Genomic DNA, 22,726 nt, shown 5'->3' with positions numbered 1-22,726 from the left:
CACGACATGCTCCGGTTATGGGTTTCGTTTCGGGAGATGTCGATTGTGTGGTCCGAGATTGTTCCTCGTACAGTTTGGAGGCATGCCAGGTCGGTAGACAAGATAAATAGGGCCCGTATTAAGGTGAACCGGGCCGTGTCGGGTTTTATTGTGCGAAACGGAGGAATGGCCGTGCGCCATTTTGAGTTGGAGCGTGGTGGTGACCAATTTCTATTGGGAGATGGGGTTCATCTAAACGCGGTAGGCATGGATTTGTGGGCTCTGGGGTTGCAGTCAGGAATCGAACGGGCCATAGCGGTTAAGGTTGGTGGGGTTTCGGCTACTTGAGGGGGTCAAGTATCCTCATGGTGGCGGGGGGAGGGGTCCTTGGAGTTGGTGCTAAATTGGCCTGGGGGGTCCGTCGGGATACGGACTCTCCAGTTGGTTTAAGTTTTGGTTGCGGGTCTGGTGATCTGGGGGAATCTTGGTAATGGTGGGCCAGATTCCTAAGTTGGAGGTGGACAATGGGAACCCTTCGGGGTATTTTGGTGCTCTCGAGCCTGTGGGGTAACGGCTGAGAGTAATCTACGGTTGATCTCTTGTCCACCTGTTCATACTTTGGGTGACACCAGATTTCAGCTTTAAGGACCCCTTCCCAGCTGTTTATGGTTATATGTTTTGTTTGTAATAATAAAGGCCGCTGTGGCCAATTATATCCAACTTGAGACTCATGTCGTTATTCGGAGGTTGGAAGGAAAAGGGGTCGGTGATCCCTTGGGAAGGTACTTAATAAAGGGGGGTAGTCGACAATACCAATGTCAAGACAGGCTGGAGCGAGCCGCCCGCCCCCCCCCCCCCCCGGGCGGCGTACGTGGAGGCCGCCATGACAGGGGCTTTGGCGCAGGGGACAAGGGGTTGGGGGGCGTGTTGCACGTTCCAGGGGGAGGGGTTAGCGGTGGTGAAGGGGATGATGGGAGCGGGGGTGGAGCGGTTCACTTCCCGCTCTACAGGACCTGAAGCAGTCCCGCCCGCCCTCCCCTTTTTTGTTGTGTTCATGGGTTTTTGTCCTTATTTTCGGGTCATAGTGGCTGTAGGCGGGGGGAGGGGTCCTTGGAGTTGGTGCTAAATTGGCCTGGGGGGTCCGTCGGGATACGGACTCTCCAGTTGGTTTAAGTTTTGGTTGCGGGTCTGGTGATCTGGGGGAATCTTGGTAATGGTGGGCCAGATTCCTAAGTTGGAGGTGGACAATGGGAACCCTTCGGGGTATTTTGGTGCTCTCGAGCCTGTGGGGTAACGGCTGAGAGTAATCTACGGTTGATCTCTTGTCCACCTGTTCATACTTTGGGTGACACCAGATTTCAGCTTTAAGGACCCCTTCCCAGCTGTTTATGGTTATATGTTTTGTTTGTAATAATAAAGGCCGCTGTGGCCAATTATATCCAACTTGAGACTCATGTCGTTATTCGGAGGTTGGAAGGAAAAGGGGTCGGTGATCCCTTGGGAAGGTACTTAATAAAGGGGGGTAGTCGACAATACCAATGTCATGAAGGGTTCACTGGAGTACGCTGAACCGAATTCATTAAGATGCACTTGCCACTGAATGAATTTTGCTCCCCTCTCCCGTGTCGTGTGCCTGCGTGCATACAGCCACAAATGTTACTCCAATCACATTTCTCTTGTAAGAAAAAATTTGACGGGCAGGCGTAGCCACTACCCCGTCTCACCCCAGCTGCTCACCAGCTCAGTGCATTTTCAAATTAGCGTGAAAATACCAAAAATTACAAAATCTTTGCTCAATTCTGTGTTGTGCTAACATATTGAGGCTTTTCAAAGCGTTTTATGCTCGTTTTCTATTGTAAAAGCTTTGAATCCTCCCCGCAGCATATGGAAGAATCACTAAAAGTTTTATCTAACTTCCTAAAAAGACTGATTAATGGCTGATATCTAGATTAGCTAGGTGCATAAGAAGACTATTTGCTTGGATAGGGATGTTTATATAAAACAGCTCAAAACCAACATATATCGTAATTCATAACATCAAGATTTGTAGATATGACCTTTTATTGGATAACCATCTGCCCACTGAATTTGTACTGTCTCAAGAAACATGGCTCAACCACAAGCAATGGTTTCTATATGACAGGGCACAGGCCACCTTATAAAGAGGACCTATTACCTGCAATAAATGTGTATGTTACCCGAATATAAATGCCTCTCTTCTGCTGATTCTGGTATTCTGGTGTCATATTTATTTTTTACCTGTGCCTCTCCATTCCTGAGATATTGGCCCCCTCTCCCCTTCACACAAATGTAGCATTTTAAGCCTGGTGGGTGTGATCCCCTGCTCTTCTCTATGCGATTCTTCTGGAGGACCACGACCAGTTGGATAAAAAGTCCACATTTATACACTGAAAGAGGAGCCATATCTCAGGAAAGCAGATGCTCAAGAACAAAAGAAGAATAATGCCAGAGTCAGGAGAACAGCGGCATTTACCCCCAGGTAAAAATGAGAGATTTATCACAGGTGACAGGTCTGTGTAATAAGTGACTTTGAAGACAATCAGACATCTTTGTTTTTGTGAATAAATCCCATCCGTTGCTTAGCCTAGTTATCCTGCAAATATTATTTATCGCCTATCCCCAGAATAAGTGATCAATATTCTGTGTGATCAATGGGGGTCAACCTCTGAGACTCCTACCGATCATAAGAACAGCGGTCTCGTATGCCCCGGTGTGAGTGAAGCTCATGTGTTACCACTACTCCAGTCACTGTATGTGGGAGCAGTGGTCACATATGGGCACTACCATCCTCATAAACCCATAGAAGTGAATGGAGAGATGGTCACACGGGTTTGCTACTGCTTCATTCACACAGGATTTAGGGAGCAGTCTGAGCCCCAGTGATCTTATTTTGATCACCTTATCACTGATCCAGGTGGATGATATTGCCTGGATAGTTTGCTTTAGATTGTGAGCCATAATGATAGTTAGGGATGAGCGAATAGCTTCGGCTCCCTCCTTATCTGAATAGCTATAGCACTTCCCGAATAGCTGCCTCGGGAACCCGGATACCTGGAGTGCTCCCGATAATCAGCTGTTCGGTGCCTCGGCTGTTTCATAGTCACAACACATGCATGGAGAGCCTGTTAGGCAATCCCTGCATGTGTTGCGGATGTAGAACAGCTGTGAGACATGCAGGCACGGGAACCTGAACATATTGTTCGAGCATGCTGAAGACACTAGGTTAACACCTGAGCATGCTCAGATAACACCTTATCCGAGCACGTCCACTAATAGAGGGGAATATAGTAATAAACCCTTGTCTGTAGCCATCAATCACCTCTTTACTGCCTTTCCTTATGTGGAATGTCTTGAACTTATCTTGAGTTGCTTATAAAATAACCTGAATTCTTTACCTAATCCGCGCTTATGCCGACTATTAAATGCAATAAACATCTGTGGGTGAACGGGATGGGCAGATCCTGGCATATACAGTATCATATGTATTAACTATTTCAGGTTTGGTTATCATTTCTGATGCGCAGCACAGAAGATGGAGCAGGCGGCGAGTGTTTGGAAGTCTTCCTAGAGCAGTAGACTGTAAATTGTGCTGGACCGTCAGGATGGGAGGGCAGACGAGGATAAGAGGCTGCTGCCTGGATTCTTGGATTCTCTGCTGCTCTCAGTAGTCGCAGTTACAAAGTAATCTTGTAATTGTAGAAGCTCAATGTGATGTCAGGACAGGGGCACTGCTCAGTTCTACTCTCTAGCCCACAAGGTAGGGGTGAGACTGGTTTATGCAAGTCAAGAGAAAAATACATACTCTCTACAATCGGAGCCTTTTGTGTTTTTTTTTCCCACTTTTTATACATTTTGGGGTTCTGTCTCTTGTATCCAAATGCAGCATTGTCAGGGTGTGTATGACCCTTGGATGTGTGGAAGAATCTCCCCGTAACCATGGCACTTACAGTAAAATAATGTCTCCATAAAGCAAGGGTGAAGGAAGTCTAAATTTCTGCCCCCTGAAATAAATACACACATTTGATGAGTTGATCCTCATGCAGCAGGGAGCTATCGCCCAAACCAGTAATGTAATGGGAGACAGAGCTGGTGAGTGGATTTTTAAAGAGGTTGCCCAGAACCGGCACCAATGAGCTGCTGTAGTAAACAGTATATGTAGCGCCCCCACTGCCGCAGGGCCGAGGGGTACCCGGTACCGGGCCTCTGAGTCTCTGTTCTGGGGTTGTCACGGTGGCTAGACCCGGTCCGTGACCCTGCTGAGGGGCGTACAATGAAGGCGGAGGTATGGTGATGATGTTATGATGTGGTGCAGGTCGCAGTAAATAACGAGGACACCAGGTTGCAGTCTCTTTACCTCTTTACTGAAGGCTTCAGGATCCTCAGTCCGGAATACGGTTAACCAGGCTGCGCAAGTCCGGCCGGTCCGATGGCACCTCCAGAGTTCCCTTTGCAGGTGGAAATCTGTGCCTACTTTCTAGCGCTTGTGTGTTGTGGTCCTCCCCTGCTGTGCTTACGGGATAGTCCCCACAACTGTTGTGTCTGTTTCTGAAGTTCCCTCACAACTCGATTATGATGTTCTGCTTCGTCCCCCAGATGATATGGCTAGGACGCACCCGCATGACGGGTAGGCTCGGAGGTCTTCCGGGACCCTAGAGTCGCCCCTCTCCAAATGTTGCCCCCTATGTCTTCTTAGGTGATTTGAGTGAGACAGCCCGCCTATAACTGACTGTCCTGCCGTAGGTTTGAAGTAAGGCCTGGAGCTCAATACTTTCTCGGCGTTCCGGCCACCGGCTACGCGCCTCAGTAGGATGTTGCCTCGTCTTACAGCACGACTCCTACTGGTGTTTCTCCTTGTTGCGTTGATCTCGTTTCTCACTCAGCACAATAAACCTCGCTTCTTGTCCTTTCTTGGGGTACCGCCGCGCAGGCACGGTCCCGTAACGTTCTCTCTGTTCGCTAGGCCTCTGTCAGGATCCCACCCCTGACAGGGACCCCCCTGAATCTTCCCCTGCAACACCCTCTGCCACAGGATGTTGCCTGGTTCCAACCCAGTCAGCTTCTAACTAACTTCCTATCCAACCCTCAGTTTTACCAGATTGTGAGGAGTGGCCTAATACATAGCACCCTTAGCTCCCCCTGGAGGCCAGACTGTGAAGTGTATTGGTGTCTGTGATACCTGGTCAGATGAACTCCTTCAGTGCCATCAGACGTACCATAGCCCCCCTTAGCGGCGGAGCATCAGTACTGCAACGACCAGGACTCTGGGGCGCAGCATATATATCAGGGGTGAGGAATCTTTTTGCTGCCAAGGGCCATTTGGATATTTATACCATCGTTCGGGGGCCGTACAAACTCTGCCCACAAAGTACATCCTGACTCTGGCACTGGTTTCAGGACGTAATCTTTCATTGCATGCCCTTCAGTGTTCAGTAGTGAACACTGTATGTGTGTGTGCTAACAGAGCAAGAAGAAAGTAATGAGCTGGTGGCAATCAAAATACAGCTCCCTGCGCCCAAGAATGTGGTCCCTGAGAATCTCCTCGGGGGCCTAATAAAAGGTCATCGAGGGCCGTAAATGACCATGGGGCCTGAAGTTCCCCACCCCTGGTGTACAGAGTTGTAACACCATTTTTGAGTACTGCAACTCATCTTTTACTAGTATCACGGATGATCACTACACAGTGTACTGAGCTGTGATGATCTGACTCCATACACTGAGCACATCCAGCCACAGCATGACCTGATAACAGCTGACCAGTGGGGGTATCCTGTGTAAGACCCCCACTGATCTAATATTGATGATCTACCCTAAGGCTATGTGCACACGTTGCTGAATTGCTGCGGAAATTTCTGCGGCAATTCCGCAACTCCCTGCCGCAGGTAAAACACATGCAGAATTGGCATGCATATTCCCGCTAAACACTAGCATTTTGCAAGCGTAATTAGCTTGCAGAATGCTAGCGTTTTCCAAGAGATCTGTAGCACCGCTTGGAAAACTGATTGACAGGTTGGTCACACTTGTCAAACAGAGTGTTTGACAAGTGTGACTAACTTTTTACTATTGATACTGCCTATGCAGCATCAATAGTAAAAAGATATAATGTTAAAAATAGTAAAAAAAATAAAAAATAGTGATATTAATTTCTCACCTCCCGGCGGCCCCCGCAGCCTTCCCGATCCTCGCGATGCTTCCGTTCCCAGCGATGCCTTGCGACAATGACCCCAGATGACGTAGCATCACGCGAGACCGCTACGTCATCACAGGTCATTGTCGCAAGGCATCCCTGGGAACGGGAGCATCACGGGGAGCGGGAAGGCTGCCAGGGCCGCCGGGAAGGTGAGTATATAATTATTTTTTAGGGCCTAGAGGATAGTCTCCTCTCCTCCACCCTGGGTACCATCCACACATGATTCGCTTACTTTGCGCATGGTGGGCATAGCCCATAGCACAGCATTGCGGAATCCCATTGAATTCAATGGGTTGTGTTGTGTATGTGTTTTCGCGGCGAAAAACCACAGCAAAAACGCATACAATCTGCAACGTGTGCACATAGCCTAAAGATATGGGTCTGTTGGCTCTAGTTCTGACATCGGCTTTAGTAAAAATTTGTAATGCCAATTCTGTTCTGGAGCAACCTTTATTATTACTCATACATTGTGCCTTTCCACTGCCTGAAAATGTATAAATAAATTGACATTTGGGCATCACCATTTCCATTGTAAGTAGGAGTGTCCTTTAATGACAAGAAAAATGGTAACAACCAGGTGGCCATTTACTTATGCATTTCCAGGAGGAATAACAGAAGAAAATCCGAAGACACATTTCTATGAAAAGAAGCATTGGAGGTTTTATGGGAAATAAGTATTTACTAAAACAGATTGCTGACAAATTCATATATTTAAGCCTAAAGACACATCCCCCCCACAGATATATCTAATGCAGCGGAGTTGTGGTGCAGCTCACAAAATTTCCTAATACAACTTTTTCACTTAAAAGTGTAGTGGTCGAATGCTCAGCAAGCCTAATGTGATCCATAGTGTGCACAAAGCAAATGAAATCTATATGTTGCATACATATATGTATATATGTATACATATAGCGAATGAAATGTGTGTGTGTGTGTATAAATATATATATATATATATATATATATATATATACACTAGATGGTGGCCCGATTCTAACGCATCGGGTATTCTAGAATATGTATAGTAGTATATCGCACAGGCCACGTAGTATATAGCACAGCCCACGCAGTATATAGCACAGCCCACGTAGTATATAACACAGGCCACGTAGTATATAACACAGCCCACATAGTATATAACACAGCCACATAGTATATAGCAGAGCCATGTAGTATATAACACAGCCCACATAGTACATAACACAGCCACATAGTATATAGCACAGCCACATAGTATAGAGCCTCCAACTCAAAAATATTGCCAGAATCTGTCCCTTCCTCAGCCCACAATCTACCAAAACTCTTGTGCATGCCCTCATCATCTCCCGCCTCAACTACTGCAACACCCTCCTCTGTGGCCTCCCCGCTAACTCTCTTGCACCACTCCAGTCTGTCCTCAACTCTGCTGCCCGGCTAATCCACCTTTCTCCTCGCTACTCCCCTGCTTCTCCCCTCTGCAAATTTCTCCACTGGCTCCCAATTCCCCAACGAATCCAGTTCAAACTACTAACACTGATCTACAAAGCCATCCACAACCTGTCCCCTCCCTATATCTCTGAACTAATCTCCCAATATCTTCCCTCACGTAATCTCTGATCCTCCCAAGACCTCCTACTCTCCTCCACACTTATTCGTACCTCACACAACCGCCTCCAAGATTTCTCCTGAATATCCCCCATCCTCTGGAATTCCATGCCTCAACATGTCCGACTATCCACCACCTTGGGATCCTTCAGACGGAACCTGAAAACCCATCTCTTCAAGAAAGCCTACAGCCTGCAATAACCATTCTGCCACCTCGCCATCGCCAGAGCCGCCGCCTCTCCATCGCCAGAGCCACCGCATCGCCATCGCCTCGCCCCCTACCTTCTGTCTCTTCCCCACTATCCCATAGAATGTAAGTCCGCAAGGACAGGGTCCTCTCCCCTCTGTACCAGTCTGTCACTGTAAACGTGTTTACTATAAACTATATCTGTAACTCTGTATGTAACCCCTTTCTCATGTACAGCACCATGGAATTAATGGTGCTATATAAATAAATAATAATAATAATAGAGCACAGCCCACGTAGTATACAACACAGCCATGTAGTATATCGCACAGGCCACGTAGTATATAGCACAGCCCACATAGTATATAGCACAGCCCACGCAGTATTTAACACAGCCCACGTAGTATATAACACAGCCCACGTAGTATATAACACAGCCACGTAGTATATTGCCCAGCCATGCAGTATATTGTACAACCACATAGTATGTAGCACAGGCCACGTAGTATATAGCACAGAGATGTAGTATATAACACAGGCCACACAGTATATAACACAGCCCACGTAGTATATAACACAGCCACGTAGTATATTGCCCAGCCACACAGTATATTGCACAGCCACGTAGTATATAACACAGCCACTTAGTATATAACACAGCCATGTAGTATATAACACAGCCCACGTAGTATATAACACAGCCCACGTAGTATATAACACAGCCCACGTAGTATATAACACAGCCATGTAGTATATTGCCCAGCCACGCAGTATATAGCACAGGCCACATAGTATATTGCACAGAGATGCAGTATATAACACAGGCCATGCAGTATATAACACAGGCCACGCAGTATATAACACAGCCCACGTAGTATATAGCAATGTGGGCACCATATCCCTGTTAAAAAATAGAATTAAAATAAAAAATAGTTATATACTCACCTTCTGTCAGCCCCCGGATCCAGGCCAGGCGTTTAGCGATGCTCCTCGCGACGCTCCAGACCCAAGAATGCATTGCGGCAATAACACGTAATGATGTAGCGGTCTCGCGAGACCGCTACGTCATCTCCGGTCATTGCCGAAATGCAATCTTGGGACCAGAGCGTCGTGAGGAGCGGGAAAGGCGCCGGAAGGTGAGAATATAATGTTTTTTTTATTATTTTTAACATTATATGTTTTTACTATTGATGCTGCATAGGCAGCATCAATAGTAAAAAGTTGGTCACACAGGGTTAATAGCAGTGTTAACGGACTGCGTTACACCGCGTTATGCCACGGTGTAACGTAGTCTGTTTAATGGACTGCTAAAACCCTATGTGGCCGCTGACTGGAGGGGAGTATGGAGGGGGTACAGACTGGAGGGGAGTAGGGAGGGGCCAATTCGCGGCTGGACTGTGCCTGTCGCTGATTGATCAACCTGGGATTTCCGCGACATACAGACGGAAGTACCCCTTAGGCAATTATATAGATATATATATTATATACAGTGCCTACAAGTAGTATTCAACCCCCTGCAGATTTAGCAGGTTTACACATTTGGAATTAACTTGGCATTGTGACATTTGGACTGTAGATCAGCCTGGAAGTGTGAAATGCACTGCAGCAAAAAAGAATGTTATTTCTTTGTTTATTTTTTTTTTAAATTGGGAAAAGTTTTTTCAGAGGGTCATTTATTATTCAACCCCTCAACCCACCAGAATTCTGTTTGGTTCCCCTAAAGTATTAAGAAGTAGTTCAGGCACAAAGAACAATGAGCTTCACATGTTTGGATTAATTATCTCTTTTTCCAGCCTTTTCTGACTATTTAAGACCCTCCCCAAACTTGTGAACAGCACTCATACATGGTCAACATGGGAAAGACAAAGGAGCATTCCAAGGCCATCAGAGACAAGATCGTGGAGGGTCACAAGGCTGGCAAGGGGTACAAAACCCTTTCCAAGGAGTTGGGCCTACCTGTCTCCACTGTTGGGAGCATCATCCGGAAGTGGAAGGCTTATGGATAGTGTTGAGCGATACCGTCCGATACTTGAAAGTATCGGTATCGGAAAGTATCGGCCGATACCGGCAAAGTATCGGATCCAATCCGATACCGATACCCGATACCAATACAAGTCAATGGGACTCAAGTATCGGACGGTATCCCTGATGGTTCCCAGGGTCTGAAGGAGAGGAAACTCTCCTTCAGGCCCTGGGAACCATATAAATGTGTAAAAGAAAGAATTAAAATAAAAAATATCGCTATACTTTACCTCTCCGACGCAGCCGGGACCTCAGCGCAGGAACCGGCAGCGTTGTTTGTTTAAAATTCCCGCTTTTACATGGTTACGCGAACTCCCGGCTTGTGATTGGTCAGGGCGCCCATGTTGCCGGGCCGCGGACCAATCACAGCAAGCCGTGACGAAAATACGTCACGGCTTGCTGTGATTGGTCCGCGTCCCGGCAACATGGCCGCCATTAACCAATCACAAGCCGTGACGTCACGGGAGGCTGGACTTGCGCGCTTTTGAAAAAGCGCGCGTGTCCAGCCTCCAGTGACGTCCCGGCTTATGATTGGTCACGGCGCCATGTTGCCGGGACGCGGACCAATCACAGCAAGCCGTGACGAAAATACGTCACGGCTTGCTGTGATTGGTCCGCGGCCCGGCAACATGGCCGCCATTAACCAATCACAAGCCGTGACGTCACGGGAGGCAGGACAAGCGCGCATTTTAAAATTGCGCGCGTGTCCAGCCTCCCGGCTTGTGATTGGTTGATCGCGGCGCAACCAATCATAAGCCGGGACGTCACTGGAGGCTGGACACGCGCGCTTTTTCAAAAGCGCGCAAGTCCAGCCTCCCGTGACGTCACGGCTTGTGATTGGTTAATGGCGGCCATGTTGCCGGGACGCGGACCAATCACAGCAAGCCGTGACGTATTTTCGTCACGGCTTGCTGTGATTGGTCCGCGGCCCGGCAACATGGGCGCCCTGACCAATCACAAGCCGGGAGTTCGCGTAACCATGTAAAAGCGGGAATTTTAAACAAACAACGCTGCCGGTTCCTGCGCTGAGGTCCCGGCTGCGTCGGACAGGTGAGTATAGCGATATTTTTTATTTTAATTCTCTCTTTTACACATTTTAACAATGTTAAAATGTGTAAAAGAGAGAATTAAAATAAAATGTTGTTCCGATACCCGATACCCGATACCACAAGAGTATCGGAATCCCGGTATCGGAATTCCGATACAGCAAGTATCGGCCGATACCCGATACTTGCAGCATCGGAATGCTCAACACTACTTATGGAACTACTGTTAGCCTTCCACGGCCTGGACAGCCTTTGAAAGTTTCCTCCCGTGCCGAGGCCAGGCTTGTCCGAAGAGTCAAGGCTAACCCAAGGACAACAAGGAAGGAGCTCCGGGAAGATCTCATGGCAGTGGGACATTGGTTTCAGTCAATACCATAAGTAACGTACTCCACCGCAATGGTCTCCGTTCCAGACGAGCCCGTAAGGTACCTTTACTTTCAAAGCGTCATGTCAAGGCTCGTCTACAGTTTGCTCATGATCACTTGGAGGACTCTGAGACTGACTGGTTCAAGGTTCTCTGGTCTGATGAGACCAAGATCGAGATCTTTGGTGCCAACCACACACGTGACGTTTGGAGACTGGATGGCACTGCATACGACCCCAAGAATACCATCCCTACAGTCAAGCATGGTGGTGGCAGCATCATGCTGTGGGGCTGTTTCTCAGCCAAGGGGCCTGGCCATCTGGTCCGCATCCATGGGAAGATGGATAGCACGGCCTACCTGGAGATTTTGGCCAAGAACCTCCGCTCCTCCATCAAGGATCTTAAGATGGGTCGTCATTTCATCTTCCAACAAGACAACGACACAAAGCACACAGCCAAGAAAACCAAGGCCTGGTTCAAGAGGCAAAAAATCAAGGTGTTGCAGTGGCCTAGTCAGTCTCCTGACCTTAACCCAATTGAAAACTTGTGGAAGGAGCTCAAGATTAAAATCCACATGAGACACCCAAAGAACCTAGATAACTTGGAGAAGATCTGCATGGAGGAGTGGGCCAAGATAACTCCAGAGACCTGTGCCGGCCTGATCAGGTCTTATAAAAGACGATTATTAGCTGTAATTGCAAACAAAAGTTATTCCACAAAATATTAAACCTAGGGGTTGAATAATAATTGACCCACACTTTTATGTTTAAAATTTATAAAAATTTAACTGAGCAACAAAACTTTTTGGTTTGTAAGATTTATGCATCTGTTAATAAATCCTGCTCTTGTTTGAAGTTTGAAGGCTCTAACTTATTTGCATCTTATTAAACCTGCTAAATCTGCAGGGAGTTGAATACTACTTGTAGGCACTGTATATATATATATATATATATATATATATATACACACACACACACACAGACATTTAATTAGCTGTGGATTATTTCAGCCTTGTATAAGCAATGAAATATATATACTAGAATACATGTATACATGTTTGAAATGACTCCATTTCCCTATGAAATCGCTGAGAACATACTGTTCCTAAGAATGTGGAGGTAAAGCTGCCAACCCTCTTCAAGATTTTATTCTGCAATGGGCTGCCTTAACTTTCCGCTGAACACGGTAACTGAATTAACATCCTAAACTTGGCAGCTGAGACATGCCGTCTAACCACTGAAAGGGGTAATGCGGAAACACTGAATGGAAATGCTCCACTGTAATGGAAAGGCTTTGTTTTTTCATTTGGAATGGAGACATGGCTGATTTAACCTGTTCTGTTATAGATCTTTACCTTTGTAGTAACCGAGAACAAGCCATCTAAGACACAAACAAAACCAGCGACACTTTCCAGATACAGAACATTATAGGGAACGGCAAATCCATCTGCAAGAATCCGGTTATTGCTTTGAAGATGAATTATAAACAGGGTCTCCCACTTAAAAGAAAGTTTGTAACATATCTTATCAGAGAAACCTGCTTCCTTCCCAACATATGAGCCACTTCTTCCTCTCCCCTCCTGCCTCCAGAATTCACCATCCACTTTGCAAAAACAGCTCAGATCCAATTTGCTCACACAAGAAGGACCGTCAGCACAACTTGGCGTCATGTGACACAGCTCACTATTCTCTTTGGAGGAGGGGGGAGACATACCGAGCATAGTAAGAAAACAGACACAGGGCAAAACAGAGAGATTGTGCAGAGCTTTCTAACAAGACTTTTACCTCACCCCCAGAGCTGGATTCACATTTACACTGCTGAGTGCTGCTGTGTTATTTTTTCCATGACTCTACTGCTTCTGTCTGTGTGATAATTAAGAAGTGAATGACGAGTATCCATCTGTATGTATGCGAAATATCACAGCACCTAGTCTCTTACCACCATCTCAGAGTCAATTGCAATGAGAGATCAAACATTCAGAAGTGGAGAATTGGTGAAAATGCAGAAGTCTTATAATGACCAGAAATAGTGTTTTTACCTCATATACACACACAAGACAGTTTACTCTGGAAAAGCGCTTGAAAGTACTATTACCCTCAAGTTTCTTGTATCTCTAGTGGGTGGTTCGGATTGTATTCCTAATGTGATATGTTTTGGGTTTACAAATGATTGTTCTTAAAGGGGTTGTCCCCAGTGTGATAAAAGAAAAAAAATATCCTAGTCACCTCTCGGCCTGGTGCTTCTCTACCTTACCCTTTACTGTGTCCCTCATTGGTTTATTGGAATCGAGATCTGCTGAGTGGTAAATTGATTTACACGACTGCTGCAGCCTTCACACTCCAGCTGAACCAGAAGAAATATACCTTGTAAAATTAAAAATTTGGAGCATCTTTACTTGGGACTCTGTATTGTGATGTTCCTTTATTATTCTGAAATCCTCTGTAATTCCTCCTGGAAATGTATAAGTAAATGGTCCCGTAGTCATAGGGGTGTTGTCCATAGGAAGGTATAAGTGATTGTGGTTAATTAATAATAATCTTTCTTTATTTAGCACCAACATAAACGTTAAAGGTGATACAATAATAATAATAATAATAATCTTCATTTATATAGCGCCAACATATTCCGCAGCGCTTTACAGTTTAACAGTTTCAAACACAACAGTCATAAGTAACAATGTTAACAATACAGTAATAAAGCAAAATAAGACAACCCTGCTCGTGAGAGCTTACAATCTACAATGAGGTGGGGAGATACAAAGCACAGGTGTGTATTTACAATGATGGTCCAGCCATCTTGAGGAAATGGGGGTAGATAAAGGCTGCATGAGGTAGTCACCAGCCAGTATTTGTAGTGCTTTTGGGTGCGGTGGAGTTTGATGGAGAATTATATTCAGAGAAATAGTGAATGGGCTATATATATATAGTTTGATTAGAAAGCGTGATAGGCCGCCCTAAACAGATGTGTTTTTAGGGCGTGGCTAAAACTGTATAAGTTGTGGTTAGTCCAAATTTCTTGGGGTAGAGCTTTCTAGAGTATTGGTGCAACTCGAGAGAAGTCTGGGACCCAGGAATGGGATGTATGGATTAGTGCAGAGGTTAGTCAAAAAGTCGCTTGCAAAATGTAACGAGCGGGTAGGCTGATAAACAGAAATGAGGGAGGAGATGTAGGGGGGTGCCACACTGTGGAGAGCTTTGTCGGTGAGAACAAGTACTTTGAATTGGATCCTATAATGAGAATGGGCAGCCAGTGTAATAACTGGCGAAGAGCCGAGGCGTCCGGTACCGATTAGCCATTTAGACGACCCTGGCTGCTGCATCAAGGATGGACTGGAGAGGGGAAAGTCAAGTGAGGGAGAGGCCAATTAATAGAGCGTTACAGTAGTTCAGGCGGGAGTGGATCAGGGCAACAGTGAGGGTTTTTGTTACTAAAAGCCAAATCTGCTGATGGTCTGTCCAACTGGAGCTGTGTAGATTATTTGCTTTATGACGTGACAAAGATAAATCAGTACAATGAGTAAATTAATTATATTCACATGGTGTTAGGAAATGAATTCCCATATAAACTACCCCCAAAAATCATGATCCATATTTTATTGTTATGTCTGAGCTTCATTGTCCTCTTGTGAAGTGTATCAATATGGCCCAAGGAATGATTTGTTGCATAGTGTGGACAACAGCCTAATAAAGCTAGTCTTACCCATTAGTTAACTATCGACTGAACTATTGCATGGCTGACAAGTTTCTCTCTTGACTCCCCCATGCACAGGAACGCTGGCCTTCGCCAAGCATTCCTATGTTCTCTGTGAGAGCGCTGCTGCCAGAATCATCAATTGAGTTCCAGTCCCATAATCCTTATGTTCCTGAAGATAATCTGTTGGGGACAGTAGGGAGGCTCCCAATGCACTTTTGATAGCAGTCCAATCCTACATAAATTGGTGGATTTGGCTGACTTTTATCTGAAGTGTATGGGGTCTGTCAGAAATCACACCATCTCCTCATCCTTGCTTAGAATTTAATTGATGACTTCCATCTGAATACCCTTTGGTGTAAAAACTTTAGACTCCATTTCAACTTTTTTCCAGAAAGGAGGTCAAGTGGAGTACAGCAATTCATTTTTGGACTTTTTTGTGTGCTTTATTGAAATTGATGACATCAGCAATGTCTGTGTATTAGCGTTCGAGTATTCAGATGGTATTGCACTAAGGTGTGCTGAGCGAGGACAAAGCATAGTATGAACCCAGGGTAAAAAAAAATTATTAAAGAGTTTAAAACATGAATAATTACAATGGAAAGTTGTATCAGCAATTTGATCATCTGTGACTGTGCTCTGACTCCACTTTTACAATTATGACACTTGGATAAACCTGTTACGGAACAGTAAACTGAGATTTTAGAACCTCTGCATTTTCTTGGCTTGAGAAATACTTCATTTTCTTGACTTCTTAATGCTATCCTATAAACCAGAAATCTATTGCTGCCCATAGTCGATAATATCTAACACATCATAAGTGATATCTCTATTAGATATGTATTTCATAGCATTGTTAGAGTCCTTGTGTGAACCTGTGGTCAGTATTGGATCGGGATCTGAAGTAACACCAAAACAATGTAAAACAAGAGACTTCCATGACCCATCAATGATGTATGCACGGAGCAGCACATTAAGGACAACTAATCCTTATCACGTGCTACACGTTGGCTGATCCCCTCTCTATTTATATCTTGAAAGAATAAAGATGTCTGTATTGAACGCAGCTGGAAGTTGAAGCCTCAGACACATGTGGCCGGCATTAGTCTTGTTTTTATTTCCTCTCTCTTCCCCCAGCTTGTCTGACAAGACTGAGACAACATAACTTAGCTTCCTGGAGATAGCGAAGATTTTGAGCCCACAGATAAGGCACATACTGGCTGCAATTTCTATGAGATTGATACCATATTATATTATTTCTGTATTACTCTCTGAAAGTCAAAAAAGATTGGGGCAGAAGTGTGCACACCCTAAACTCTGGACAACTTTGTGCAAATCGATTTATACCTGACAGTATTTATTTCATGTTTAAATCAATGGTTGCCGCACACCTGAAAAGGGGGTATGGCTTATTGGAGTGGGTGTGGCTTAGTTGAGAAGAGGGCGTGACTTATGAGGCTCCAAAATGTGCCAAAATGTGGCACACAAAATTGGTCTAAAACGGGCGGACATATCATTGGTACAACCTCCGCAGCTGCTCAGGGGCGGAAGAGGGAAGGGGCCCATTTTCATTTTCAAAGCAGGTGAAATTGCGCATTATTAGGAGATATTAGACTACAATGTTCCCATAGACACTGTTCTTTGCCCAGGGGCTCTTTTCTGTCTGTGTCTGCTAGTGGTCTAAAAGTAAGCTAATCAAGAGTCGGTGTAAAACTAGACAAAAGGGTCTAAACATGCACCAGATTTGTCATCCAACATAAGCCATGGTGATGAATTTGGTGAATTTTCATATTATTTAGTCCTTGAAATGTCACACATCCTCTAAATGGACCTCTGCATGTTCCAACCTAGCCTAGCAGCTTTATATACGAGTATGTCTATAAAACAGTGATTGGATTTTTATTACAGGGAAAACTTTTCCTACTGCTCATTTCTATTGCATGTATTACTTACAATAAATCTATACACAGGAGAGGACATATTACTGGAGCAACCTGTGCCCAAGAGGTTAGGCGGCTCACTTACACCTAAGAAGCAGAGGGAAAGGTTTATTTTGATTGGACTGCAAGGGACTATATATGAGGCAATAACCCCCACAAAAAACAAGAATTACTTTTTTTTATTTAATTCAAAATAACATCTTAAAAACATTAATCCCCTTCAAAATCCTTTCATGACGAAATCCGGGTCTCCAGAGTTGAGAGACTTCCTGTCATGCACAGTGCATGTCAGGAAGTCTCTGACGCCAGTGTACAGAAGCTGCAGCGCTGACAGCTTCTATAGCATGCAGATCTGCATCTGCACAAAATGAGTGTCCCATAGTGGGACAAAGTGTAAAAGTAAGAATGAAATACATTTTTTAAAAATAATTGTAAAAATAAATACATAAAAAATAATAATAAAAACATCAATATTTACTCTATCAATAAAAAAATATCTAAAAAAATTGAGGACTAAAACATTACGTTTGTGGCAAAAATATGATTTTTTTATTTTCACGCTCAGGCGCTATAAACTTTAGTGAAACACCTGGGGGCTCAAAGTTCTCACCACATGTCTAGATAACTTCCTTAGGGGGTCTAGTTTTCCAAAATGGTGTCACTTGTGGGAAGTTTCTTCTGTTTAGGCACATCAGGGGCTCTCCAAATGCAACAAGGCTTCAGATCTCAATTCCAGCCAATTTTGCATTGAAAAGTCAAACGGCTCTACTTCCCTTCCGAGCTCTGCCATGCGCCCAAACAGTGGTTTACCCACACATATGGAGTATCAGCATACTCAGGACAAATTTCACAATAACTTATGGGGTCCTGTTACCCTTGGGAAAATTAAAATTGGGGGTGAAAAGATTATTTTTGTGGAAAATATGCAATTTTTAAATTTTACGGCTCTACGTTATAAACCTCTGTGAAGCCCTTGGGGGTTCAAAGTTCTCACCACACATCTAGATAAGTTCCTTGGGAGGTCTAGTTTCTAAAATGGTGTCACTTGTGGGGGTTTCCACTATTTAGGCACATCAGGGGCTCTCCAAGCACGACATGGCGTCTGATCTCAATTCCAGCCAATTTTGCGTTGAAAAAGTCAAACGGCGCTCCTTTCCTTCCGAGCTCTCCCATGCGCTGAAACAGTGGTTTACCCCCACATATGGGGTATCGGCGTACTCAGGACAATTTACACATTAACTTTTGGGGTCCAATTTCTCCTTTTACCCTTTGGAAAATAAAAAAATTTGGATCGGAATCATTTTTTTGTGAAAAAAAGTTAAATGTTCATTTTTTTAAACATTCCAAAAATTCCTGTGAAGCACCAGAAGGGTTATTAGACTTCTTGAATGTGGTTTTGTGCACCTTGAGGGGTGCAGTTTTTAGAATGGTGTCACGTTTTGGTATTTTCTATCATATAGACCCCTCAAAGTGACTTCAAATGTGATGTGGTCCCTAAAAAAAAATGGTGTTGTAAAAATGAGAAATTGCTGGTCAACTTTTAACCCATTAGCTCCCTAATAAAAAAAAAATTAGGTTCCAAAATTGTGCTGATGTAAAGTAGACATGTGGGAAATGTTACTTATTACAGTAAGTATTTTGTGTGACATATCTGTGTGATTTAATTTCCATTTTTTTCACAAATAAACGCAAGTCATATCAAAGAAATTTTACCACTATCATGAAGTACAATATGTCACGAGAAAACATTGTCAAAATCACCAGGATCCGTTGAAGCGTTTCAGAGTTATAACCTCATAAAGGGACAATGGTCAGAATTGTAAATATTGGCCTGGTCATTAACGTGCAAACCACTCTTGTGGGTAAAGTGGTTAAAAGTGGTTGGCTGCCATTTTTTTTACTTTGTAGCTCAGAATATTATTGCATATTCCTGGAATATCTTGCACTGACTACATATCTTGAACCGATTACATAGAGTTTATCCCCTCCTTTTGCCCAATCTTCATTTGCCATTATGTTAGTTGTATTTGGAAACAATTGACCAATTTGCCACCACACCAACCCCTAATAGTGAAGTTCTATAATGAAGTGGGATGGTTAATTTTTCCTTGCCTGGTATAAGGACTACACTTCTAAAAATTAAAGTAATCAGAAGAAGATCTGTGCAGATATTGTAGAGACATTGTGTCAGCAATAAATGCTGAAGAGCAGCTCTGCGGAAATACTAATACAGCTCTCTCAATAAGTATAATGTATATAATGTAAAGTTGCAAAATTCTTTTATGCACAACAGATAAATTCATAAACAGTAAGGCTAGGTTAACAAGCAAGTTACAGAAATCACGTGGACACTGCCATTCTCTCTACGTAACACCAACTTATAATGGGGGTAAGAAACAGCACAGTCTACAAGGCTAATTATCTAGCCCTGACTGCATCAATGACAAAGATCCGAATAACCCTTCATTTCAAAATTGCAAAATTTAGCAGAAACCAGTGTGACTTTTTTTCTGTGTAATAGACAAAGTTTGTTGTGCTGATTTGTTACATTCGTTTTAGGCAATGCCTGCATTTTTTACCATCTTATCAGAACATTTCCTTATTTTGGGATAAGATCGAATAATAAATGAAATGTAACACTTTCCCTTTTATTTTAGGTGTCACAATGTGGACCTGTCATCTCATTGGGATTGTGCTTGTCCTTATGATTCATCAAACCAACAGCCAGTGCCCTAAAGAATGCAGATGCCTTCGAGCTGGTCAGGTAGACTGTTTTGGAGCAGATATTGTTGAAGTTCCACGTTCTATCTCTCAGAACACTAAAAACCTTCAGATCATAAACACTGAAGTCTCTGAAATCGAAGATGGTGTCTTGGAAAACATGACATCTCTGATCATTTTGAGAATTGAAAAAAGTGAGCTATCTGTGATTGGTCCTAATGCATTCAAAAACCTTATTTCCCTCCGTTATTTAAGTTTGGCCAACAATAAACTACAAGAATTGCCTGAAAGTTTATTTAAAGACCTAGCCAAGCTGGAAACACTATTTGTGTCAAACAACCAGATTGGTCAGATTCCCCAATCACTATTTACTCCACTAGTTAGCATGCGGGAACTCAGCTTTTTGGGAAACAGGCTCAGGTCCATACCAAGGGGAGCTTTTGATCAGATGAACGGACTTTTAAAGCTGAATTTAGCTAAAAATTATATTTCACGTCTACACGCAAGAACTTTAGATAAAGTCACTAAACTTGAAACCTTTCGAGCCTATGAAAATCAGTTAAAGGATGTCCCTGAGGGATTACTGAAAACACTTACAAACCTACAAGAAGTTGCATTGCAAAGCAATCAGATAAGCCAAATATCTGCTGATATGTTCTCCAACAACCCAAATTTACAGAAAATATACTTGTCAAATAACTTGATCACATCGTTGCCCCAAGGATTATTTGCGAATTTACCAGAACTGTCCAAACTAACTTTATTTGAAAATGCCATAAAACACATTTCCCCAGGTGTGTTTGGGCCGTTGCCAAAATTAAAAGAACTCTGGTTATATGATAATCATCTTGAAGAACTTGTGGATAATTCCTTCTCCAATCTAACACAAATACAACTGTTGATTATATCCAGGAACCAAATCCAATCTATCTCTAGAAATGCCTTCAATGGATTAGATGAACTCCTGGAACTTTCACTTCATACCAATGCACTGTCCACTTTAAATGAAGATGTCTTACAGGGCCTGTACAAGCTGCAAAACATCTCTTTTCATAGCAACAAGATTAAACATCTTCCTGCAGGAGTCTTTAGAAACATGGATTCTTTAGTGACCATACAACTGCAAAATAATTCTCTAGAGTATCTGCCAGAGGACATTTTTGAAACTCTAGAACATGTAAATGAAATCAGACTCTTCAATAATCCATGGAAATGCGACCATCACATTCTTCCTTTCAAGAACTGGATTGCTAACAATTTGGTAAAACTTGGAAACCAAAGCCAACTTGTATGTGTCAACTCTCCCTTCATAGGAACACCCATAGCTGAGCTTAACGAAGAGCAACTATTATCTTTGACATCCACAGTAGCTCCAGAAATGGGTGAAACAACATCTATTTATGAAGAAATTAGTACTAATGTCCCAATCCAAACTTCTGAAGAACCCAAACAAGTTAGTAGCACAATCACGTCCACTACAACCCAATCTGGAAACTCAGTTGTTAACAATGATGATTATGATATTGTTGATGCCTCAGACGAAGACCTAATTACTGATGAAAAAGGACATGGTGGAAGCAAGATGGTTGGAGTAGTTATTGCAATAATTGTTTTGTGCTGCATAGCAGTTGTTTGTACAGTTATTGCCTGTGTACTATATCACAGGAAAAAGAAGAACCATGTGGTACTGATGAGAATGAAGCAGCAGAATCAAGCATGAGGGAATTAGTTTTCACATTTCATCACTGGGACATTTTCCATAGAAGCACTGTTTTAAGATTGCTTCAGTATATTTGACTTCATTGGAAGTTACTGGATCCTTGACCATTGATTCTCAAATCAGGAAACATTTCTTATTTTTTCACAAGACTTAGTATGCGCAGATGTGGTCAAAATAAATTCCACTCTCTATAATCAGCAAATTCTTCTCACAGTTGGTACTACCGCAGCTTTCTGGTCATTGTGAGCATTTTATATGTTCTCACGAAAAAAAAAAATCTAGTAGTATTTGTTTGGGTGGATTTTAATATTCTTAAGACTTGGGATGTTATTATTGCATTTCCATGTAAAAGAAGTAAACTGTAAAAGATCAATCTTGTGAATATTTCAATATTTCTTCTGTTAATTCAATAAAACTTTTTAGAGTCATAATCTACCTATTTCTAAGGCTGGGATTGCATAGGGCTACCACCAGGTCAATGTTTCCATCTGACGAATGACAAAAACGCAGAATGAAAACTGATGGAGGAACGTATCACATTATTTGCAGTGGATCCTGCCCGGTTCATCCATTGTTGTGTCGGACAGGTGTCCTAGACCTGCACATGGGGGTAAATGGGTAAAAAGACAGGTGGGAATTGATACCTTTTTACATTAGGCAAAAAAAGAGCCTGATGCAATTGATATGTCACCCCAGCCTAAAAATTATCCACAAATCTGGTATACCAATTAGCAGGACATTGTATACCAACAACATGAGCCTAAAATAACAGTTATGTCTATTAACATTATATGTGCTTGTATATATTGAATACAGTTGACTATGACTATGGCACAACGACTGGGAATGGTATGAAAGCTTGAGAATTGTAGTCTGACTCTCACTACTGTCTTTTCTTAACACAAGCTACAGGTTATTTAGCATTATTACCTCTTAACTAAGGCATTGTAAAGTAAATCATAAATATGAAGATGCCTTAATAAGTAAATGTAAATCAGTTTTCTAGAATGGTACAATCTGAGAAAAATTAGTTTTTTTTACTTATAGAGACCTTGAGATAATGCTTTGTTCTGGTAGCAAAAGCAACAAAGGGAAGTAAAGCCATACTTCTTGTCATCTACAGCACCATCTCGGTAGCTAATGACCACATATAATACTACATATAATTGGAACTTGCCCAGAATGTTGACTTAAAAGGAATTTTCCACTACTGGGACAACCTCTTCTCATTCCCCATGTTTAGACCTGTTAAAATAAAAGAGCTT

At 43.2% G+C, this 22,726-nt stretch overlaps 1 protein-coding gene across 1 annotated transcript in view; it reads left to right on the top strand.

Annotated features, from left to right (window-relative positions):
- LOC143808087 (uncharacterized) overlaps positions 1-21,623 on the top strand; it is a 42,042-nt gene extending 20,419 nt beyond the window's left edge. The window contains exon 2 of the mRNA XM_077290353.1: positions 19,678-21,623. Coding sequence (XP_077146468.1) covers positions 19,686-21,461 — 1,776 coding nt within the window. The 5' untranslated portion in view covers positions 19,678-19,685 and the 3' untranslated portion in view covers positions 21,462-21,623. The remainder of the gene's footprint in view (positions 1-19,677) is intronic.
- Positions 21,624-22,726: the final 1,103 nt, after the last annotated feature.

The sequence above is a fragment of the Ranitomeya variabilis genome, chromosome 2, assembly GCF_051348905.1.
Source record: "Ranitomeya variabilis isolate aRanVar5 chromosome 2, aRanVar5.hap1, whole genome shotgun sequence".
Taxonomy (NCBI): domain Eukaryota; kingdom Metazoa; phylum Chordata; class Amphibia; order Anura; family Dendrobatidae; genus Ranitomeya; species Ranitomeya variabilis.
This window is presented reverse-complemented; position numbering and strand designations above follow the sequence as displayed.